The sequence below is a fragment of the Thecamonas trahens genome, assembly GCF_000142905.1.
Source record: "Thecamonas trahens ATCC 50062 unplaced genomic scaffold supercont1.6, whole genome shotgun sequence".
Classification (NCBI taxonomy): Eukaryota; order Apusomonadida; family Apusomonadidae; genus Thecamonas; species Thecamonas trahens.
The window spans coordinates 243,254-264,879 of NW_013657674.1; the positions used below are offsets into that span (position 1 = coordinate 243,254).

The 21,626-nt window shown below is 65.0% G+C and overlaps 14 protein-coding genes across 14 annotated transcripts; 8 read left to right on the forward strand and 6 right to left on the reverse strand.

The window, feature by feature from the left end:
* Positions 1-20: 20 nt before the first annotated feature.
* Positions 21-1,428, forward strand: AMSG_01547 (uncharacterized protein; the record flags this gene model as incomplete). The annotated part of the gene is made up of 2 exons (XM_013906144.1): positions 21-186; positions 276-1,428. The coding sequence occupies 2 exons, from the start codon at positions 21-23 to the stop codon at positions 1,409-1,411; spliced, it is 1,302 nt and encodes a 433-aa protein (XP_013761598.1). The 3' UTR covers positions 1,412-1,428.
* Positions 1,429-1,934: 506 nt separating this feature from the next.
* On the forward strand, positions 1,935-2,522 carry AMSG_11657 (uncharacterized protein; the record flags this gene model as incomplete). The annotated part of the gene is made up of 1 exon (XM_013906313.1): positions 1,935-2,522. One exon carries the CDS (start codon positions 1,935-1,937, stop codon positions 2,520-2,522), a length of 588 nt encoding a protein of 195 aa, XP_013761767.1.
* Positions 2,523-2,524: 2 nt separating this feature from the next.
* AMSG_11658 (uncharacterized protein) lies at positions 2,525-4,742 on the forward strand (the record flags this gene model as incomplete). The annotated part of the gene is made up of 1 exon (XM_013906314.1): positions 2,525-4,742. The coding sequence occupies one exon, from the start codon at positions 2,525-2,527 to the stop codon at positions 4,628-4,630; it is 2,106 nt and encodes a 701-aa protein (XP_013761768.1). The 3' UTR covers positions 4,631-4,742.
* AMSG_01549 (uncharacterized protein) lies at positions 4,620-6,973 on the reverse strand (the record flags this gene model as incomplete). The annotated part of the gene is made up of 2 exons (XM_013906145.1): positions 4,620-6,912; positions 6,967-6,973. The coding sequence occupies 2 exons, from the start codon at positions 6,971-6,973 to the stop codon at positions 4,637-4,639; spliced, it is 2,283 nt and encodes a 760-aa protein (XP_013761599.1). The 3' UTR covers positions 4,620-4,636.
* Positions 6,974-7,238: 265 nt separating this feature from the next.
* On the reverse strand, positions 7,239-8,079 carry AMSG_01550 (uncharacterized protein). The gene has a single exon (XM_013906146.1). It carries the CDS (start codon positions 8,044-8,046, stop codon positions 7,252-7,254), a length of 795 nt encoding a protein of 264 aa, XP_013761600.1. The 5' UTR covers positions 8,047-8,079; the 3' UTR covers positions 7,239-7,251.
* Positions 8,080-8,220: 141 nt separating this feature from the next.
* On the forward strand, positions 8,221-9,638 carry AMSG_01551 (uncharacterized protein). Its single transcript, XM_013906147.1, has one exon. The coding sequence runs from the start codon at positions 8,522-8,524 to the stop codon at positions 9,227-9,229; it is 708 nt and encodes a 235-aa protein (XP_013761601.1). The 5' UTR covers positions 8,221-8,521; the 3' UTR covers positions 9,230-9,638.
* Positions 9,405-10,188, reverse strand: AMSG_01552 (uncharacterized protein; the record flags this gene model as incomplete). Its single annotated transcript, XM_013906148.1, has 2 exons — positions 9,405-9,452; positions 9,487-10,188. 2 exons carry the CDS (start codon positions 10,186-10,188, stop codon positions 9,405-9,407), a joined length of 750 nt encoding a protein of 249 aa, XP_013761602.1.
* Positions 10,189-10,408: 220 nt separating this feature from the next.
* On the reverse strand, positions 10,409-13,251 carry AMSG_01553 (uncharacterized protein; the record flags this gene model as incomplete). The annotated part of the gene is made up of 2 exons (XM_013906149.1): positions 10,409-11,879; positions 12,097-13,251. 2 exons carry the CDS (start codon positions 13,249-13,251, stop codon positions 10,458-10,460), a joined length of 2,577 nt encoding a protein of 858 aa, XP_013761603.1. The 3' UTR covers positions 10,409-10,457.
* A 1,047-nt stretch (positions 13,252-14,298) lies between these two features.
* Positions 14,299-16,077, forward strand: AMSG_01554 (uncharacterized protein; the record flags this gene model as incomplete). Its single annotated transcript, XM_013906150.1, has 1 exon — positions 14,299-16,077. The coding sequence occupies one exon, from the start codon at positions 14,299-14,301 to the stop codon at positions 16,063-16,065; it is 1,767 nt and encodes a 588-aa protein (XP_013761604.1). The 3' UTR covers positions 16,066-16,077.
* An 85-nt stretch (positions 16,078-16,162) lies between these two features.
* Positions 16,163-17,622, forward strand: AMSG_01555 (uncharacterized protein; the record flags this gene model as incomplete). The annotated part of the gene is made up of 1 exon (XM_013906151.1): positions 16,163-17,622. One exon carries the CDS (start codon positions 16,163-16,165, stop codon positions 17,378-17,380), a length of 1,218 nt encoding a protein of 405 aa, XP_013761605.1. The 3' UTR covers positions 17,381-17,622.
* On the reverse strand, positions 17,400-18,076 carry AMSG_01556 (uncharacterized protein; the record flags this gene model as incomplete). The annotated part of the gene is made up of 1 exon (XM_013906152.1): positions 17,400-18,076. Exon 1 carries the CDS (start codon positions 18,063-18,065, stop codon positions 17,400-17,402), a length of 666 nt encoding a protein of 221 aa, XP_013761606.1. The 5' UTR covers positions 18,066-18,076.
* A 443-nt stretch (positions 18,077-18,519) lies between these two features.
* AMSG_01557 (polynucleotide adenyltransferase) lies at positions 18,520-19,659 on the forward strand. The gene has a single exon (XM_013906153.1). It carries the CDS (start codon positions 18,646-18,648, stop codon positions 19,636-19,638), a length of 993 nt encoding a protein of 330 aa, XP_013761607.1. The 5' UTR covers positions 18,520-18,645; the 3' UTR covers positions 19,639-19,659.
* A 163-nt stretch (positions 19,660-19,822) lies between these two features.
* On the forward strand, positions 19,823-21,015 carry AMSG_01558 (uncharacterized protein). The gene has a single exon (XM_013906154.1). The coding sequence runs from the start codon at positions 19,863-19,865 to the stop codon at positions 20,751-20,753; it is 891 nt and encodes a 296-aa protein (XP_013761608.1). The 5' UTR covers positions 19,823-19,862; the 3' UTR covers positions 20,754-21,015.
* AMSG_01559 (2OG-Fe(II) oxygenase family Oxidoreductase) lies at positions 20,780-21,541 on the reverse strand (the record flags this gene model as incomplete). Its single annotated transcript, XM_013906155.1, has 1 exon — positions 20,780-21,541. Exon 1 carries the CDS (start codon positions 21,536-21,538, stop codon positions 20,780-20,782), a length of 759 nt encoding a protein of 252 aa, XP_013761609.1. The 5' UTR covers positions 21,539-21,541.
* Between the last annotated feature and the right edge of the window lie 85 nt (positions 21,542-21,626).

Sequence of the window (21,626 nt, forward strand, 5' to 3'; positions counted from 1 at the left end):
CTGTGAGAGACCTCGTCCTGATGCTGACACCAGCGTCGACGTCGTCACGGTCGCCTGCACCCTCGCTGGCTGAGCGTGTGCTCATGCGACTTGGTGCTCGCCTTGTCTCGCACCCTCGCTACGCCTGCCTCTGCCTGGCTCTTGTCCTGGCCACCCTCTTCTACTTTGGCGCAAACTCGTCCACTCGTACGGCCTGATCCTTTCCCCTCCTTTCCTCCTCCCCCTCCCTCCCTCGCTGCACTCATGCTCCTGCTCACTCGCCGATGACTGCACAGGCGGCTTTGACGGACCGCCCAAGCGCAGGCAGGAAATCGTCTCGCACACGTCGGCGTCCATGCCGGATTCGACCGACGCAGGCTCTACATCAAGTGGGACCGGTTCCGGGACTGACAAGCCTGATAGAGCCCACGGCCGCAAGCCCGAAAGGCAACATGGCGGATCGCACAAGCGGGACATCCGATACGGACCGGTGGCAAAGTGCGCACGAGCTTGGGCCAGGGCACATAACGACGAGATGGCGGCAGTGAACAAGATGCTGGAGGCCGAGGGCGTCGATGGCTCACAGGGCTGTGTCCGCACCATGCCCGCCTCGCTTGTCGACAGCTACACTCAGGACGGCAAGCTGGGCGTCGACTCGTGGTACAAGTGCCAGCCGTTCCAGGGCCACACCGAGACGGTGTACACGACCCAGCAGATCGACGACAATCTTCTCCGGATTGCGCTGGGCAAGAAGCTGTACTACAAATACGCCGCTTTGTTTATGTACAAGGCTGCGGCGGCCTTTCCCTGGGCCGGCAAGGACGTGGCCATCATGGGCTCACAGCGGCCCAACTTTGAGTCGATCTGCATCTACTACAACGCCTCAACATGCACCACTATTGACTACCACAAGCCCATCTCCAAGGACAGCCGGCTGCAGACCATGACCATCGACGAGTGGGATGCCGCGCCGCGCCGCTTCGACGCTGCCATCTCGGTCTCCTCGTTTGAGCACGACGGCCTCGGCCGCTACGGCGACCCGCTCAATCCCGACGGCGACCTTGGCGCCGTAGCCAAGATGTCATGCGTTCTCAAGCCGGGCGGCATCCTCTATCTCTCTGTCCCGGTTGCCAAGGACAAGATCGTGTGGAACATGCACCGGGTCTACGGCCGCCTCCGTCTGCCCAAGCTCCTGGCCCCGTTCACGCTGCTGGACGTGATCGGTGACAACCAGCTCAAGGAGCGCCTCAACGGGTGCGACTCGGGCGCCCACGGTGACTACCAGCCCATCTTTGTCCTCCGCAACGCCCCGCAGCCGCATCCCTACTTTAACGCGGAGCGTCTCGACGAGCTGTTTGGCGCCTCAGAGCCACTCTTGGCCGACGACTCGGCCCCGCAGTGCTCGTCAACTCCCACTCTGCGTCCTACTTAAACGCTCTCACACCCGTGCTCCATCCCATCCCGCTCTCGTTCTCATCTACTTGTGCTTGCCCGGCCCGGCCTGTCACTCTAGGCGCCATCACTTGGCAAACTGTCAGGCGAAGCCACACTCCTCCCGACCCCCCCCCTCCCCAACCCCTTCCACCCTCACCCCTTCCACCCCCCTTCCACCCCCTCACCCATTCCCCTCCTTTTACATGAGTACTGACCGCCGCCGAGGCCGGGTGGTGCGGCAGTCGCGCAAGTCGCGGTCCATGGTCTGGGTCGTCAAGTCGCCAGCATGCCTCACGTGCCGGGTACCCCTCGGCCTCCGCCACCGCAAGCACCACTGCTACGTCTGCGGTGAGCTCTTCTGCGCTTCTTGTGTGGCATACACTGTCCATGACTCTGGCAATGATGGCGTGCGCACAAAAGCTCGCCAAGCCTGTGCCGTCTGCTGGCTAACAGATGCCCGCCAGGAAGCCATTGTCCTCCGCGACCGCCTCCATGCCGCCGCCGCCGCATTTGCGTCGTCCATGGCCTTCCCTCCCTGGCCGGACGAGATCGATGTCGAGGCGCATGCCTTGGCGGATGATGCGGATGGCAACAGCGCCGAAGCCGATGTCAAAGCCGCGGATGGGCCCGCCGATGTTGGGGCCGATGCACAGGCCGCTGCCCGCGCCGCACGTGCCACCTACAAGGCCAAGCGCTCGTCGCGGCTCTCGGTTTCAACCACGTCGCTCAACGTGCCACCTGGCCCGGGCACGCCATGCCTTCCAATCGAGCACCTGGCGCTGCCGGGTGCGTCGATCGCCATCGAGGACGCCGGCTCGGACCTCGGCTCGCTCTCCGACTCGGACGACGGCTCGGTGGCGGCATCGCGGCCGCCATCGTGGGGCGCCTCGTCATCGTCCTCGATTAGCATGATCGGTGATACCGAGCCTGGGCCGTCGGGCGAAGAGCCGCCCGCCAGTGGAGACGAGCCATTGCCGCCGGCAGCCGCCAGCGTCGAGGATGGCTCTGCCAGCCAACCCAGGTCTGAGTTTCTGCAGCGGATCTTCTTCACCCTCTCGGTCTCGGAGCTCCACTTTCCCCGTCACCGCATACCGGATTCTATGCCATGATCATGTACTCCAAGCCATGGAACTCGACCGGGCCGTCGACTCGGTATGTCGAGGCTGCGCGGACCGAGGTCATCTCGCGGGCTGGCCACGTCAACTCGGGCTCGTTTGCGACCTTGCTGTCTCTGCACAGGCCCAGAGCCGAGGAGCCGTTTGACCTCTCCCCACTCAAGTTTGCGGTGTACATGTCGTCGGGCGACAACCTCAAGCTGCCGTCCGAAGAGGATCTCGTGGGCGCCATCCGGGTCTCGGGCACCATGCAGCCGGGCCAGCACGCGACGACGGCGCTCAAGACCCGCCGCGGAGTCGAAGTCGGCCAGCTGAACATCCGCGCCGAAGGCGTTGCACCGCCGTTTGACTCGCCATCTCTTGTCGACCACCGGTACAAGTGGGGCGGACTGTATGTTCACGAGACGCTCGAGGCGTCGTCGTTTGCGTTTACAACCGCCCAGGCTGCGCTCATTCTTGCTGGTCAGCGGCACGTGCTTGACCTGCGAGTTGCGCTCAAGGCTGCTGAGGCGACGCTTCGTGAGGTGCAGGCGGAGGCCGCCGAGTTTGACGAGGCTTGCGCCGCTGGGCGTGCCAAGGCCAAAGACCGGCCGCGGTCGCTCTCGGCGCGGGTCCGGGACGCGCTTCTTGATGGGGTCCGCATCTTTGAGCACTTGTACTCGATCCGGATTGGGCTCGCAGCAGCTGAAGCTGGAGCGGTGGACAGCAAGCCGTTCAAGCCATCGACAGCCAAGTCCGACGTCAGTCTCCGGTTTGTGGCCACCAACCTCCACGTGCAGCGCATGTCCGTGGGCACGACGCTGGGTCGGCCGCTGCGGACATACTGCACGGTGACGGTGGGCGCGCCGGCAGATCACGCGTCTGGCTTCAAAGACGGCGGCGGGATCCGCCAGCTGGAGGCCAAACTCATGGACGCCATCCGGGCGTCAGCGTCGGGGCCAGCTGACGTCGATCTTCAGGAGCTGCAGTGGCGGTTGCTGGCCCGGCGCGACGCTGCACAGGCGCAAGCACTCGCAGCGCTTGTCACCGCCTTTGTCGCCAACTTTAACAACGCAGTCCGGGAATTGCTCTACCCGGGCTCGCCAGAGGCCAGGCTGGCTGCCGAAGCTAGCCTCGACCTCCTTGCCCGGTTTGGTTTTGTCTTTGAGCTCGAGTCGCTGCTATCGACTGCTGGCTCAGAGCTGGGCATGCTGGGCGATGCCGAGGCGGCGATGAGATCGCTTCGCTCCGTCCGCATCTTTCTCTACCGGTGGGAGGATGCGCACAAAGCCGGCGAGACGGTACCGGTGCCCAGCGATGCTGCCGAGGTTGATCTGCTCGGCTCGGACACCGAATGGATTGGCATTGTGCCGTGCCTTGTCGACGTCCGGCACTCAGACCTGAGCCGGTCGGCGGCCGAGGTTCGCCTCTGGCTCTCAATGCCTCCCGGCGTAGAAGAACAGCCCGAGTACCCAGATGCGCTGCGGCGGGTACTGAATGCGGCGACGAGTGGTGGAATTGAGGTCTTCCCGATTGTCTTTACGCAGGGTATCAACGAGAAGCAGTCGATGGCCAACTTTGGCACAGCGCACCCGATGCTCTCGTCGCTCTTTGGCAGCTCTGTGGCGCAGAGCGAGATCAACAACGAAAACCTGGCGCAGCTGGCGTCAGTGTATGCCAAGGTGCGCTCGGCGCTCGAGGCGCGGGTTGCCGACGGCGACTTGCTTGTCGCGCCGCTCGACGAGCTCGACGCCCGCCTGGCGCAGATCAGCGAGACTGTGGCGCTGGCGGCGGTCGGCGGAAAGAAGAACGTCTCGGTTCTCACCCAGACTTCGCGTTTTGTGCGGAGGCTCGGAGGCGGGCGGGCGACGTGTTGCAAGTCAGCTAAGGACCGAACGTCGATGGCGGTGACGCTCGAGCAGGCCTCCCTCCTCGCCGACAATCATGGGCTAGAGACCGAAATCCATGCAATGTGTACGGTGATGCGTGCGCTCGGCGTGCGTCGCGAAAACGCGTTTGTCAACGCCGGCCGGCGCAAGTACGCGTTCAACGCCTTCCAGGCCATGCTCCTCCCGTCGGCGTACAAGCCGCCGGCCGGCGCCGGCGGTTCGGTCGTCTCGTAAGGTGCTTTACTCGGGAGTGTACGCCGCTGCGAGCGAGTCCCAGACCGCCACGATCTGGCGCGAGAGCTCGGCCTCGAGTGGCGAGAGGCAAGTAAAGAGCGAGGCCATGCGATCAGCGAGTTTTGCGCGGAAGTGGGCAACCTCGTCGAGGATGCACTTGCGGACAAAGGCGCACCACATGATGCGGTACTCCAGCTTTTCCTTGTGGTGGGCAACGAGGGCCTCTTGCTTGGTGATGTCCTTGGCGTTGCCTTTGGCAACCAGCTGGGCAAGCTTGGCCTCGGCCTCGGCGGTCTTCTTGACGGATCCGGCGTGCTTCTCAAATGGCAGCGCGGCTGCAGCGTAGATCTCGAGCAGCGAGTCAGCGTTGCCCAGCACGTCGCGGAGAACGTCACCAAAGTGCAGCTGCTCCTCGCCGTACTGGTTGCGCGCGGTGTCGGCAAGGCGCGAGGCGGCGACAGTCAGCTCGCCAACCACGTCGCTGACCGGATGGTTGTCGGGCGCCCACAGGAGAGGGACGCCCTGCGGAGTGGCCCACGCGCCAAAGGCGTCGGTAAAGCCGGCCCACTCGGTGGCAAGCTCAGAGCGCTTGGAAGCGAGGCCGTCGGCGGCGATGACCACCGGTTCGATGCGGGTGCGGAAGACGGCCAGCTGCTCCTCGATGGCAGCAACCTGCTTCTCCGAGCTAAGCGGAAGCTTCTCGACGGCGTGCTTGGCGGCGGGGTTGAAGACTAGCTCCTGGTCAAGCTTCTCGAGCTTTTCCTTCTTGAGCTTGGCGAAAGCCTTGGCATCGGTACAGGTGAGGAAGCCCTCGAGATGCTCCCAGCGGAAAACGTCTGACCGCTCGAGGAGGAGGCGCAGGAACTTTTCGAGGCCGCGCATCCTATTCTGGATGAAGAGCTCCTCAAAGCGGCCAGCAAACTGCTTGGTAGGGAGCTGCGGGACGAGGCGATACGGGTAGAGGGTGACCAGCCGCTCGCGGAGCCAGACAAAGTCTGAATAGCGACGGTGGACTGAGACGTCTGGCGGCTTCGTGGTTACCAGGTACTCGGTATGTTTGCGGACCTTGCCCTTGGTCACGGGTGCCGAGATAGTAACGACTCGGGCAGCCTTGGACGGCTTGGAGCTCGATGCGGTGGCAGTGGTGGCCTTGGACGCCGAACGCGACGGAAGGGTGGCCATCGGCGGCGCAGTAGAGGTCGGAGAGGTCGAGCCAAAGTCGGCCTCGGAGCCAGAAGCAGACAGCATGCCCTCCGTGTCGTCAAACATCGAGTCGCGGATGCCGCCCTGCGGCACAGCAGGTGCGTCGGGCACGTTGGACGGCGCAATGACCAACTCCTCAGGAGGAACAAAGGGGTTGCCGTCGGCGGCGGCGGCAGCCTCGTCGAGGGCGGTAAAGTAGGCGACGACTTCGTCCTCGTCAAACTCGGGCCACTCGACGCCGTCGAAGACCGGCGGCTGGAGCACGACAGTGTTTGCCGGAGGGTCAGAGTGCCAACCCGGTGGGATCGAGGTCATCACACCTTCACCGCGCTGGATGAGGGCAATGAGCTTGAGCGCGGTGAGAACCTGGTCGTGGTCGAGGGCGCCCGTGAGTGCAGTATCGACGCGGTCCCAAACTTGGGCAAGAATCGGGCGCGGCAGCGACGACATGACAAACTTGGCCACCGCCGCACGGCCGCCTACCGTCTCTTCTTCATCCATGACCCAGTCTGCAAGGTAGTCGTAGATGGCACGGACCTGGAAGACCGACTCAATCGACTTGAGCGACGACAGCTCGGCGTCGACCGCCAGCGTCCGGCAGCGGTCCTCTTCCGACGGAGCCATGGCCGCGTGGATGGTTTGAAAAGCGGTGTCGGGCGCCGATGTGTCGGGCGCCGATGTGTCGGGTGTCTCGGCCTCTGCCGGCTCCGGGTCCGAGTCAGCACGTGCCGGCGGAATCGGCGGGTTGGCACGGCGTGGCGGAGGGGAAGGGCATTCCTGCTTGGGCTCGGGCTGGAGCTCGGGCTCGGGCTCGGGCTCGGGCTCGGGCTCGGGCTGGGGCTCGGGCTCGGGTTCGGGCTGGGGCTCGTCGTCGTCGTCGGAAGAGCTCACGTCCGACTCGACCGACAGATGGTCATCGGGAGCAGCAGGGGCAGGGATGTCGGCCAGCACGTCGGCATCGGCCACGGTAGTAGCAGCAGGCTCGGCAACGGCATCGGTAGCGGTATCGGTCGTAGCAGGCTCAGCAATGGCGTCGGCAACGGAATCGGCAACGGGTGCAGCAGGCTCGGTCTCGAGCTCTGTCGGGGGACGCGGACGCGGCGGAGGGCGCGGGCGAGGAGGGGGGGACGGACGCTCCATAGGCCGTGAGGGGAGTCTCACACGGAAGAGAGAGGTGTGGGCGGATGGTGTAGTTGGGTGGGTGGGTGGGGTGGGGGGGGGGGGAGGCAGAGGTAGGTGCCTCGAGAAACCTCTGGCATTTGGCCACGTTGCCACACGTGCGACAGGGGGGGGGGGGGGGCATCGGTCTCCGCAGCAGTCCAGCATGGTCGATGAGGCAATGAAGGGGGTGGGCGGGGAGGGGATACGGATTCATTGTGTGGGTGGGTGCGCTCGAGATCAGCAGCGGGTAGAGGGCGTCATGGCTTGGTGATGATGACATGGAGGGCCTTAACCCAGGTGCGACGCAGGGCGTCGGTCGGCAGGCCAAAGACAAAGACCTTGTTGCCTCGGCGGAGCTCAAAGGTGTGAGTGTGGCGAGAGACAGGGAGGGTATCGGGCCGGTCGCCACCGCGTGCACGGCGGCGGGATCGGCGAGGGCGGTGGCGGGCAGAGGCGTGCGGTGTGGTAGACGCCATGGCCGCGTTCATCCGCTCCATCTCAGCCTTACGAGACGCCTCGTCCTCGGCAACGGCGGCACCCTCCATGCAGTCGGCATACTCCTTGTCAATCGAGCCTGGAGCGTCCTCCAGCAGCTCGCACTCGCGGAGCGGGAGGATGATCTTGGCGGCGCGCTTGAGTGACTGCTTGGCGTAGTAGTCAGCCAGATCGCGAAGAACAAAGAGATGCTCCTTGACGACGGCGACCCAGCGGAGCTTGGGCTTCTTGAGCGCACCTGCTACCAGTCCGCAGGCCTTGTCCTTGACCTTCGCCACCGTCACCACCATCCAGGCGTCCGACACGGTGGCCAGCGGCCGGGCGACGACTGACGGAGCCCGAGCGCCACGTATAAAGCCAGTCCGTGCCACCACCGGTCGCCCATCCTCCCATCCGGGAAGCATACCCGGTCCGATGACCACATCCACCGCCTGAGCAGCCACCACAGCGTTCTCGGTCGACGGGGCAGCCACAGGTCGTGGCCCGCTCGGCACCTGTGTCTCCCCCAGCTCAGTCCGGAAGGCAGCCACCAGCACAGCCGGTCCCTCGTCGCTCATAGTGCAACAAAGGGGGAGGAGAGGAGAGGAGGGTTATGTGTGTGTGTGTGGGGGGGGGGGGGGGGAGGGTAGGGGAGGGGAGGGGAAGGGGGAGGGGGGAGGGAGGGGGGAGGTTCTTCGAATCGCCTGCCGGGTGACCGGTGACCGGTGGCTGGTGGCTGGTGGCCGGTGGCCGGTGGCTGGTGACCGGTGGCCGGTGGCCGGTGGCTTGGAAGTGACGGATGGACGACATTGGCGTGCGGCGTGAGCCGCCGTGTTCCTCTCTGCGGGACATGACCACATACTGTTGCACACACATCTCACCACACATACACACATACACACATACACGTGCGTATACCTACGGGGTTCATAAGGATATACTCGCTTGCTACAACAACGACTGCGAGTGGTGACGTCGCGCGACTGACGGCAAAGACGACGACAACGGCAGACCAAAGGCAGTCGAGGAGATTCTGGCTGGGGCGAGGGCACGATGGAGAACGGAATCAGATGGATGGCGGTGATGGTGATGTTATTGGCGATGATGGTGGTGTGTGTGGAACGTACCGTCGGACAGACAGACTGTGGGACGCTGACCGAGTGCGGCAGCTGCGCCGAGAACACCGGCGGCATCGTCTGCGGTTGGTGTAACGGGACCATGAACGCGTGCTTGCCCGTGGTGGCCGAGGGCAATGGCTATCGTGGCAACTGCACCACCGGTAACAACCTTATCATCCAGGCCCCGTTCTGTGACCCAGACTACGAGCCGGTTGACCCACCGTCAAAGTCGACCGCCGATCAGATCCGCGACTGGTTCGACGACAACCTGCTCTACGTCATTGCTGGTATCATCATCATTATCTTTCTTTGCTGCCTCTGCTGCATCATCATGTGCATCCGCTCCAGATCGGCGGACAAGAAAAAAGAAAAGAAGCAAAACGCTGCTGTCGCCGCTGTCGCGGGCAAGGGCAAGGGCAAGGATAAGCAGTCCAAGGAGGACAAGACCAAGGCCAAGCAAAAGGCCGCCCTGGCCGCCATCGCAGGCACAAGCGCGGGCGCTTCGGCTGCGGGAGGCGCAGGCGCCGCAAAGGCTTCGCCAGCACCCGCATCAGCCTCGCTCGACGACGTCAAGCTCGACGACCTCGCCGCCGAGGACATGGTCGACGACATGCTCGGCCAGGACGACAACATGTTCCTTTAGGTCGACGACGAAGATGACATCTGCGTGTCTGTTGATGAGACTGAGCTCGCAAAGCTGTTGTCCGTTGCAGATGCAGACGCTGCTGCCGCCGACGCTGACCACGAGCCGACGCCCCGGCGCGTTTGCGCCGTCCGAGCCTCGACAACGTGAGCATGCATCGGAATGATCTCGAACCTTACTTGTCCAAGCTCAGCCTCCTTCGAAAGCCAGTGGCCAGCAACGCCTGCGGCCATGACAAACTCGCCGAACGGCGCGACCCATGTCCGTGAGTCGCGCCCATTGATGGCGCGGTTGACGGCAATCGCCACCGCGAGGATGGCTGCTCCGAGGGCAGACGTGGCAAGCGCAAGTAGCCGGACCCGATACACCACCATCGGTGACCTCAGCCAATGAAGCCATGCACATAGCCGCCGCCACGAGCCCCGGCTTCCGGGGCCCGGTGCAGTGTTGAGTCCCAACGCCATTCGCAGCCGCCACATCCGTACATCCTCCACTTGGTACCAGATCGAGCCGGCAAACATCATAGCTGCGCCTGTCGAGTGTGGAATCTGCATGTGGATTTCCTGGAACGAGGCAACGAGGACAAAGCCGACAACAACGCCAATCGCTGCGATCTTGGACCGCCGGTTACAGGCCACAAAGGTGGCCAGCTGCGCCAGCCCCCTCTCCGAGGCGTACGGCAGTGCCAGTGCCACCCGCCGGGTGGCATCAAACGCTACCGCCGGAAACCCGATCATCATCGCACCAGCAAGCACCACCAGGCCGCAGGTGAAGAACGTCGACTGCGGCGGATAGTCGCCGGTCTCTGAAATGTACGACACGTCGCGCTGATCGTAGCCATCATCGTAGGCAAAGAACAAGGCGTAGACAACCACAAAGCAGAGAAAGCAGAACAGCAGCGAGCCTCCTGCCAGCCCGCCCAGCTTGATCACCGTCTTGCCCTCCTCCTCTACACCCATCGCCTGTCCGCTCTCGGCTTCGCCACTCGCCGACCATTCGGACGGCGACGAGACGGAGCTGCCGCTGCCACCACTGCCGGCACTGCCGCCTGCGGAAGGCCTTGTCCTCGCACTCTCTCCTGCCGAGCTGGTACTGCTCATGGCTGCCGGTCGCCGTGCTTTCTACTTGTGGCGATTGGTCGTCAAGTGTGTGCCTGGCTGACGAGGGGGGAGGGTGGGCTCGGTCGCTGTCTTCAATACGGGCGCAAGTAACCTGACGCGTCCAGTCTTCAGCCAATGGTGTGCAGCTCGAGGGCACCGGCGACAGAGCCGAGGACGGCGGGAGGCAAGCGGCCGGGGAGTCGCAGCAGGGCGCTAAAGTGAAGCGATGGTGGAGCTGATACGGACGCCTTTGGCGATCGGCTTGCGAGCTCGGTGAGCGGGACGAGGCCGACCGCGTCGACAACGGCCTTGACCCGCGAGACAATGCGGACGTGCATGGTTAGCTCGGCGGCTTGTGCCGGCGTCACCATGTCGGCAAGCGGGAGGCGCGGCGCCTGCCATTGCGAAGATCGTGCGTCGGTGACCGAGAGCAGCGTCGCCTCAAACCAGGCAAAGCCGGTCTCGTCGCGGACGCACGCCACGCCACCATCAACGTACGCCGCGAGCAGGCCAAACTGCAAACGGCACTTGCCCGGCAGAGTGTCTTCCAGAACGGCCACAACGCTCGGCGGAGACGGCACGATGGTCAGCCGCGAGCGGCAGTGTGGCGAGAGCCGGGCCGGAAGCGCCGCTTTCTTGGCGTTGCGGATGATGGCGAGAGCCTCCTCCAGCGACAGTTGCTGTTCAGAGACCGGCGCCAGGTGGCCAGCTCGCGGCGGCGTGCTATGCGCCGGCGGCATGCTCGCCACCGAGACCGAGTCATGCTGGACCGACCGCTCAAAGACGCCGTCGGCATCCGAGATGTCCGAGTCGGTATCCTCGCTTCGGCGCGCGGCGCGATGCCGCACCAACTCGACAGACCGCTCAAAAACAATCGACGCCGGGTCGTCAAGGTCGTCATCGTCGCCGACCCATGACGACTCGACTGAGCGCTCAAAGACGAGCTCGCGGCTGGCGCCGGCCGACCGAGGCGACCGCGGCGTACGCGGCGCCGACCGCGGCGACGACCGTGCTGACCTAGGTGACCGCGGCGTCCGCATGGCTGAGACCACAGTGAGCACTCCGGGATCGTCATCGGCCTCGGCCTCGACCGTTCGCTCAAAGATCATGGCAGGTGTCGACGAGCCAAGCCGCCCGCAGCTCGACGTGCCACCGTCCACGGCATCGTCATACACGCGCGTCCGCTCCGACAGCGTCGCCACCGTCGAGCTGAAATCAATCGAACCGTGATGCGCCATACTCGACGAGCAGCCGGCTGACGTCGCTCTCCCGCGTCCTGCGCCGGTCGATGCCTGCGAGGCCTGAGAGTCATTGAGCGGGATGTTGCCGCTGCCCTTCCCCCACCGCTGCTGCGCCTGGTTTGGCGCCTGCACAAACTCAATCTCCGCCACAGAGAGCTCGTCGGAGTCCAGCACTGACGAGTACTCGGCGAGGCCGTGGGGCCTGCTGCCTGGCCCACTCTCGGCTCCACTCTGTGCTTCCCCAGCTCCGGCCGCCTCTGGCCCCCCGACAGCTCCCTCGCTCCTGCCCTCCTCGTCCTCGGCCTGGGCCTCGGGAGGCGGACGCCGGCAGCACCACATAGTGTATGCTCGGGGAGTGAGTGAGTGGGAGAGAGAAACTGTGTCGACAAGTCCTTGCTTCCCACCTGCAGCTCCTTGGAAGGCTCCGTACGGGTGGTTGTCGCGCTGCGGTAGGTGACGCAGCGCGTGGCGGGACGGGCCAAACCCCGTCAGCAACAACAGAGGTGGGAGTTCATTGCCGGGCGACGCCTCGCCCGTCGGGGATGAGAGCGACGAGCTCGTCAAAGTTAGCCTTCCAAGCCGCAGCGTTGGCCTCGGCGGCTGCGTCCTGGGCTGCAACGCGCTCGAGAAGCGCCTCGTTGTTGGCGAGGAGCGCAGCGTGGGCCTCCTTAAGCATGGCGGTGGCGGCGTGCATGTCGTCGCGGGCGACGGCAGCGCGCTCGAGCTCGGTAGTGAGCGCGGCAATCTGACGATTGAGCGCCTCGACCGTGGCTGAGAGCTGGGCCGAGTGCGCCTTTTCACGCGCCGCTGCAGCCTGGAGATGGTCGATCTCGGCGCAGAGCGCTTCGGCGTTGGCGGCCGGTGGCGCCGAGGCCATCGCTGACGGGGGCGGCTGGCCGAGCGAGTCGATGTGGCAGAGGAGTGCCGACTTAAACTGGGCACGAAGCGCCGAGGCCGACTGTGGACCATTGGCGAGGACGTCCATGAGGGCATCGACGACATCGTCGACCGGCTCCCGCGGCACAGGCCCGGTCCGCCGCGGCGACGGCACGAACACCAATGCCCGCTGGGTCGACGACGGCGCCGGCGGCAGCGCCTGTCGCGGTGCAGGCGTTGGCGACTCGATCAGCGCCGAAAGAAGGGACGGCGACGGTGGCGGGTGTGGGCGCGAGATGCGCGAGGTGCGCGAGGCTGTCGCTGTCCGCGTCTGCAGTGGTGGGGAGACAGGCGCCGGCGTCGGCGGCGCCAGCCGGGCGGCGGCACGGCGCTCCGACTCGCGCACGTCACGCTCGTCGAGGCGGGTGAGGTTTGGAAAGGCGGCAATGACCCGCAGCCGATACGACGGTGCAACCTTGGAGACCGGGTTGAGCCGGAGGTCGAGCTCGCGGAGGGCCGGGAGCGCAGCGAGCGGAGCGAGCGCGTCGAGATCCGGAAGCCGGTTGTAGTACAGATTGAGCTTGCGAAGGTGCGGAAAGGAGGACGAGGCGAGCGGGTCGATCGAGGTCAGAGCGTTGCGGGAGAGATCCAGGACTTCGATGCCGGTAAAGGCGTCCAGGGCGTCGCCGAGCTCGGTCACCTTTTCATCGTGGATGCCCGGCAAGACCAGTGAGCGGATCTGGCTGGTATCTGCCGAGTCCGGCAAGAGGATGCGGGAACAGACCCATGCGTGGTCAATGCGCATGGTTGCTGCTGCTCGAGTTGGGCGCGGCGTTCTCCTGGCTCGGTGTGTCGGGCAGGGCGGCAAACTTGGTCCTCAGCTCGGCGGCAGCGGTCTGGAAAGCCTCAACCTGTGCGTCGGCTTCGGCAAGCAAGCGGGCAACCTGTTTCTCACAGGCCTCCTTTAGGTACTCCTCCACCGTAGTAGCCTTGGGTTGGCCAGACATTCACCGTGTGGCGCCAAGTGTACCCCCTCTACACACACACACCGTCTCCCCTTGCTGCTTCCCGCCTCCCAGGAAAAGGTCGTGAACTTGAAACCCGCCTTGGCGCCAAACCAGCCCGATCGATCGCGCGCGCGCAAATGGCCGACAAGCTACGGCACACGCCGCCTCGCCACAGGCAGCGTCACAAGTCTTCTTGCAACCGTTGTCTCGCAGGAGACGTCCACTCTCTCTCTCTCTCTCTGGAGACTTCCCATCACCCAAAGGTCTAAAATAACTGCGCCTTGCGCCATGGAGCGAAGGCTGACCCAGGTCCGGAGGGACGAGATCCTGCGCCGGTTGGAAGACGAGCGCAAGGCCCGCCGGGCAAGGAAGGAGACAGGCGACAGCGCGTCGAGCGAGGACCAACCGGCCAAGACAAGCACACCCCGTAGCAGTGAGGCGGCTCCGCGTGATGCTCGGAGGGATGCGCTTGTTCAGCGCCGAGCCAAGAAAGCTGCTGCCGCCGCTGCCGCCGCTGCCGCCGCCGCCACTGACCAAGCCGGCCAAGCCGGCCTGAACGCCGACCTGGGCGCCAAGCCTCAGTCCTCATCCGCATGAGCCCACCGCACCGCCGTCACGTCCACTTTGATGACGACGCTGGCGGCGATGGTAGTGATGGCAGCAGCTCCGGCGGCGCAGGCGCGGAGAACGGCTACTTTGCGTTCTCGTCGCTCTCGGGTGCAGGGTCGGGCAACGGCGAGTCCGATGCTGACGGGCGACTGGACGAGCCGGCACCGCTGCCGCCACACATGATGACGATGACGCAGCCGTGGCTTTCACCGATGGCGGGCAAAAGAGCAAGTCCAATGCACGGGCCGCCGGCCAACACGGCAGCGCGGCGGTCGCGGCACTCCAAAGACAAGGTGCGGCTCGAGGTCGAGGCTGAGTTTGAGGAGCAGCACACGTTCCGGCCGCAACTCTCGACGTCATCGAAGCGAATTGATACAGCGAGCAGGGAGGAGCGGCTGGCGCGGCTGGCCGAGGACAAGTCCAAGTTGTACGTCGAGCGCGAGAAGCTGCGGCTGCAGCGCGAGCAGGACGAGGCGAAGCGGTTGGCTGCCGAGCGGAAGCGGCGATCGTCGGCGCGGCGTGCCGGCGTGCAAAAGTCGCTCAAAGGCCGGCGATCGTCCAGCTCCGAGCCGGTGCAGGAGCGGCTGTATCGTGCCGGTGTCGAGGCTGCCGAAAGCCGACGGGAGCGGCTTGTGGCCGCGCAGTCTGAGCTCCCGCAGCAGTGCACGTTCAAGCCGCGGGTGAGCAAGAAGAAGGCAAGCAGGGACTCGTCGCGGGTCCCACTGTACAAGCGAGTGACTCAAGTCCAACGGTCGAAGAACGCGCGGCTACACAAGCTGCGGATGGAGGTGATGGAAGGCGACAGCAATCTCACGTTCAAGCCGCAGACCAACAGCAAGCGGCGGACAACAAGCAATCGCAAGGCACCAGTCTTTGACCGGCTCGCCAACGCGGCGCAGGTTGCCGAGGCACGCAAGAAGAAGCTCGAGCAGGATCTGGAGCAAGAGCGGGCAGAGCAGTACACGTTCAAGCCGAAGATCTCGGCGCGATCCAAGGCGCTCGTGGCCACGTCGACGGAGCTTGGCGGCGACGCGTTTCTGGAGCGCCAGAAGCGTTACGAAGAGAGGTCGCGGCGTATGAAGGCTGAGGCGCAGGCCGAGGCTGAGGCCCAGCTCGCCGAAGCTTTCCAGCCGGAAATCAATGCGCTTCCGAGCGAGGTCCGCCGTAGCCGCGAGGAGCCATCTGATCCTGGTGAGAGCTTCCTGGAGCGGTGCGAGCGGATGGCGGTGAAGGACTCGGCGCGTGCGCAGCTGTTGCGGGCGAACGCCGAGGAGGAGTACTACTCGCAGTTTACCTTTCAGCCCAAGATCAATCCTGCGTCCCGGGCGCTGGCCAAGGACCGCTCGTTTGCGCAGCTGGCCGAATCGACAGCGCCCAAGGCAGCGGCGGCCGGCGACGCGGTCGAAGCGGCATTTTCCGAGGCTCATCCCTTCAAGCCCAAGCTCAATTCCACGTCGGCGCGGGCCAAGTCATACTTGCGTGACACGTCGAACCTCATGGCCCGCATCGAGGCGGACCGACGGGCCAAGGAAAAGGCGCTCGCAGCCGCACGCCTCGAGCGTGAGGCTGCCGAGATGGAAGAGTGCTCGTTTGCACCGGCGCGTGTGACAGCGTCAACCTCGCCAGAGGCAAACCGGGCCAGGCCCGTCCAGGTCAAGGGTCTTGATAGATTCATGGAGCTGCAGCGGATGCGAGAGGCCAAGGAGGCCGAAAAGCGCGAGCTCGAGCGGCGGGCGTTCTCTGTCTCACACGCCGCACTTGTCGGGCGTCCGCCGACTGCCGATCGCTCGCCACCGGTCGGCAGCCATGCCGATGTCATCTATGCCGCGCGTGCGCCGGCGCCCTCGGTCCACGCCCAGCACAAGCCCAAGCCGCGGCCGCGGTCTGCGTACGTGCCGACCACCAACGCATCGCGACAGCGCGAGCTCATTCGCAAGATTCTTGCCGACGAGGATCTAGTCCCCATCGGCGACGACGACGCGTTTATGTTTGACGAAGAGTAAAACCGAGGCAGAGTCAGCTGGTTTGGGGGAGTCACCTGGGGCCGGCTGCTGGCGGTGGTCGATCCGCCGGACACACGTCGCCGACGGGCAAAGGGGCATGAGCACGGAAAAGGCGGGAGCATTCAGCATTACGGCGCGTAGCGCATGTGGTGCACGGTGTGGTATTGTTGCGGTGTGCGGCGGAAGCGGGGCGCTGGCGACGCCGTCGTGCGTGGTTCCGACCTTCCGCGGGGTCGTCCCCTTTCTGCCGCCGGATGTGGTGGGCCAGGTGGTGGCGCCGCTGGCGGGACGGGCGGGCACGGGGCCACCTGCAGCACTGCTTGTCCAGGGAGATGCCATCAAGGTGGTTCCGGCCGGCTTTGACCAGGGCTTTGCAGCCTTTGCAGCCCTCGATGGTCCGGTCATGGCGGTGGTGGCAGATCCGGCCCGCTACAACATGTCCGGCTCGCGGTCCAAGTCGTCAGTGACGGTAGAGACGCCCGCGGGGCGGACGAGTCTGGACATCGCCGGCTACAAGGCGCTGCTGGCTGGGCTAAAGGCGGACATTGTTGAGCTGCTGGTTGACGTCCCGCAGCCTGGCGCCGGCACTCGCCGATGCGCCAAAGCGCTTGACAACACGACGGCCATGTGGGAGGCGCTGGCGGCGGCGGACGACCGATCAGCCCAGGGTGCCCTGGTTCTGGCGCGGGTGACTGGCGGCGACGCCGGCTCGGTTGTCCAGCAGTCTGTGGCACTGGTACGCAAAATGGCCGGCGCCGAGGTCCTCGGTGGCGTGGTCGGCGGTGTGGTCGTCCCTGACCTGCGCTCGGTCGCTGCCGACTCGGTGACGGCAGAGGGCGGGTACGCATCGGGCGAGGCTGCGCTGGCGGCGGTCGCTGCTGAGCTGCCTGACTCGCTCCTTCGTGTGTATGAGGGTGTGGAGCAGCCGCACGAGATTGTGGCGGCCGTCCGCGACGGCAAGGGCGATGTCTTCTACGGCACTTACCCGACGGCGGCCGCCGATCTTGGCTATGCACTCGAGCTCTCGCTGGCGCACGGGCAGAAGCAGCATGTCAATCTACGCGACGTGAGCTTTGCCGAGTCGCAGGCACCGTTGGTCGCAGGCTGCCCGTGCTACGCGTGCGAGAAGCACACCCGTGGCTATATTCACCACCTGCTTGTTGTCCACGAGATGGTCGGCACCGAGCTGCTCATGATCCACAACCACTACGTCTTCCAGGCTTTCTTTGCTGACATCCGCGAGGCCATTGCGGCCGAGGCGGCCGGCGGAGCGCCGTTTGCCGACATCGCTGCGGCGTTTATGGCGGCGTCGTAGTGTAAGAGCTATCGCGCGACTACTCGGGCGCGAGATGCAGGAGAAGGCCTGGCCGCGGCCCGCCGCCGACGCCGCGTGTGTCCAGCAGAACATTGGCCCAGAGCCACAGCGCCCAGGCAAGGACGTAGTGGAAGATGTTGACGCGGTAGATGCCGCGGAGCTCGCCGCTGACGCCCACAGCGGCCGCCACCACGATGCACGCCGCACCGGCGACCGCCGTGTAGCCGAGCAGCGGATCGACATGGTCCTCGGCCCGGATGCCGGCGCCGGCAGCAGCAAGTACCGCCACCAGCGGCAGCACGGCGCCATAGCCCGGAACTCGCGAGCCGAGGATAATATGGCCGGCAATGACGGCAGCGACGGCAGAGGCCCACATCGAAGGCGGGAGCACCGCGCCGAGTGCGCGCGGAGCCAGGGTAAAGGCCACATCGGCAGCAATGAGTACAATTCCAACGTTTGACGCCGCAGAGGCAAGCTGAGCATGGATCATGCCCAGCATGGAGGCCTTGCCTGCCCCCAAGGCGAACCGCAGCGTGCCGACTGCCGCTGCGGCGGCAACCACGCCCAGACCCAGGGCGCCTGCAGGGACCATGTCGGCAGCAAGCGGAGCAGCAGCGGTGGCCAGGGCGATGGCACGGGCAAAGAAGCCTGCAGTGGCTGCAAGCACAAGGTCGGAGAGGGCCATGGTCAGTTGGACAGGCATGGTGGGCTCGACAGCGACAGGAGTACGGGCCAAGGTCAGGTGGGTTGTGCAGGAGGGGGGGGGGGGAGGGGGGAGGGGCGGAGGAGGCGAAGACCAGTCATGGCCGCCATCAGCCCGTCAGCTGTTTGAGGAGGACTCGGATGGCGATGCAGCTGCGCCTAGCAACTGATGCGGATGGGTCTGTTTGGCACACCGCGTACGTGGATCGTGGCTCACAAGAGCGCCATGATCATTCTGTTGGGAGGGGGGAGCGCATCAGAGGAGACGTGACCCCCCACACACACACACACACATCGATACACCTGCCAGGGTTGCTCATGGTACGGGTGCACCGTCCTCGATTCTGCCAATGGACTCTGAACCGAACAACTGTGGTACAGCAGAGGCCCGGTGCGGTGATGAAAATGGCTTCCACGCCTTCTTCAGCTTCTCTACAGGCCTTCCACTTCGATCGGCAGACCTTCGATAAGAGGCAGGGACTGCGTGGACGCAGCACTACGGCGTATCACACACACACACACACACACACACACACGCAAGCAAACACGCCTCCCTTCCCATCATGCCGTCTTCGCCAACGCAAGCACAAATCAAAGTCGGCAAGGCCAAGGCGTTTGTCAAGAGAGTGGCCGATGTCGTTGTCGCTGCTGGTGGCCTTGTTGATGCTCAGGTGATTACGGCCTCGGGCGACGCTCTGGCGGAGTATGTGCAGTCACCCACCAGGGATGCGCTCAACGCAGTAGTGGCTGCAGAGCGGCGCAAGGCCGAGCAATTGGTGGCTGCGCCAGAGGCGTCGCATCTTACTGCAGCCGTCATCACGCCGCCGCCTGAGCTGTGGGAGCCAATCAACGCCATCCGCGCTGAGCTCGAGCCAAGGCATGTCGACATCTGGCCGCCGCACATCACGCTCTTCTATCCGTTCTGGCCCGTCTCAAGCTGGTCCAATGCCATCGATCCGCTCGCCGCTGCTCTCGCGGGCATGGATCCGTTCACCGTTGTTCTGTCCGAGTTCGGAACGTTTTCCCAAGGCCGACGCGGCAAGCTGACGTACCTCAAGCCCGATGATGACTCGACTGTGTCGCTGCGGGCGCTACGGACCAGCATGCGCGATGATATCTTCCCCGATCTCAGGGCCCGGTTCTCGCAGCCGCACATGACGGTCGGCCGCGGTCAGCACGAGGAACAAGCCAGTCGGCTACAGGGCGACTGGCAGCCGATCGCTTTTGAGGCTCAAAGTGTGACCCTGCTCGCGCGCCCGATCATGGGCGAGCCGCTCGAGGTGCTCGCCGAGCTCCCCATCGGGCCGGGCGGATCGGTCTCTCGCGCAGCGCTCGACGCACATCTCGATGCCTCTGCGAGCACGAGCAGCGACGCTGCGGTGCACTCACTGCAAAATCAAACTGCAGGCTCTGATGCAATGGCTGCGCTTGCGACATGGGCAGAACGCGCCTCGATCCCGCTTGATGTCATGGATGTGGTGTGGGCCGAGGTCGATGCCGCTCTGCCGCGTCTTGCTGGTGATGCCGCGGCCACCGCTAGCGATAGCTCTGCCTAAAAGCCACACCGCTCCCTCCCAGCCCTTGCGATCCTTCCCTTTTCGTTGAGCTGGGCCGATGTGGCGCGTCAGAGACAGGTCAGTCAGCCGTCGAGTCGCGGCTCACCGGCCATCGAGCCACCACCGCAGCGAGGGGAGGACGGGCCCGTGCCACCCCGGGACCGGGACACCCCACCCAAAGCCCCGGCAGGTCGTCGAACCTTTCGATATCTTGCAAACGGTGCATGCTTCGGAGTGGGTTCGTGGCCCAACAGGTGTGTAGAGCAGGCGGTCGCGCAAGCAGCATGGCGGCTCGGACGGTGGTGAGTGGAAACAGCGTCGGTGCCACCGGCGACGGCAGAGACGGCAAGGATGGTGGGGAGGCCCAAGCCGGGTCGCAAGCTAGTGAGCAGACAGCCGATCGAGTGGTGTTGGCTCTGGAGGGATCGATTGGTTCGGGCAAGTCGACGCTGCTGCGTGTGGTGAGCGAGGCCATGGGCGGGCCCGAGGCGGTGCAGACCCTGGCCGAGCCGGTGGAGCGATGGAAGGATGTGCGCGGGCACAATTTGCTCGGCGAGTTCTACAAGGATCCATCGCGATGGGCGTACACCTTTCAGTCGTATGCCTTTGTCACCCGGCTGATGCTGGCCGCCGAGGCATCGGGCGATGCGCCGGTAACGGTCATGGAGCGCTCGCCTTTCTCGGACAAGCACGTCTTTGCCACCAACGCCCACGAGTCAGGGCTCATCACCGGACCCGAGTGGGCGGTCTACAACGAGCTGTGGGACTTTTACACCGCATCGGCGCGCGGGGCGCCCCATGCCTTTGTCTACCTCCGCACGTCGGCGCAAACGTGCTTTGATCGGATGCGCAAGCGTGCCCGCGCCGAGGAAGATGCCGTTCCGATGACGTACCTTGACGCCATCCACACCCGCCACGAGGCCTGGTTCCACACCAACACCGTGCTCGACGCAGAGCTCGGCGTGTACGCCACCGACGACGGCATCCCCTTCATCGTTGTCGAGGGTGAGGGTGACTTTGAGGCCGACTCGACTCGTGCCACGGAAATCGTGAGCGCCTTTGACGCTCTCGTCGCCTGGCTCCGCCATCGCCGGACCAATGCTAACTCCGAATGACCAGCCGGCCCCGGCGCCAGCCGTACTCATGTCGCCTCGAGCACGTCACGAAAGGTAAGCGAGACTCGCCACGGCTCATCCGGAAGCAGCTCGGGCGCCCGTCGGAAGCGCTTGTACAGCCGTGCCTTGCGAGTGATGCCATGCCGCCAGCCAAACCGCGCTTCGCCGGACAGCACATACACTGATCCGGGCGCCATGACGACTGAGACCCGCTCTTCGGGCTCGGCCACGGACTTGAGGGTAAACTTGGTCGGCACGACGAGGTTGACGCCGATGATGACGTCGCCAAAGAGGTCAATCCGGTCGACGTGATACCCAATGCCGTTGCCGGGCATGTACTTGTTGGCCAGGACTTGGTTCGGTGGCGTGGCAACGAGGCCGTCGGCCACAAACCGCTCCGCCAGCACCTCGAGAAGCAGCGCCGGCGCCGGCGGCGCAGCCTCGCCGCCTACAATCTGGCCGCACTCGTACACAAAGGCCCAGCCCCAGTGCTTCTGCAGCCGCGTCTCAAACGCATCGCTCCAGTCCACGCTCGTATCGCCTTCGATTGCTGCGAGCACGGCAGACTGCTCCTCGGCCGAGAGGTAGTGCGGGAGATAGAGGAAGCCCGGGACGCCGGCGTCGGTCACTCCGGCGAGCCGTGGTCTGTCGACCGCCGACGGCAGGGCGGCGACGGTGCGGCGACTCGCGGCTATGGTCTCGGCTGGCACGTCGACCTCGTAGCGGACGCATTCTTTGACCTCGCGGCGTGCTCGACCAGGCGCCATCTCGTTACTGTCGGCCATCTTCCCCCCTTCCTTCCAAACCCTCGCGAGTGTGTGACTGAGTCGAGTTGGGATTTGTGCCGGCGAGCTATTGCTGCTGTTGTTGTGC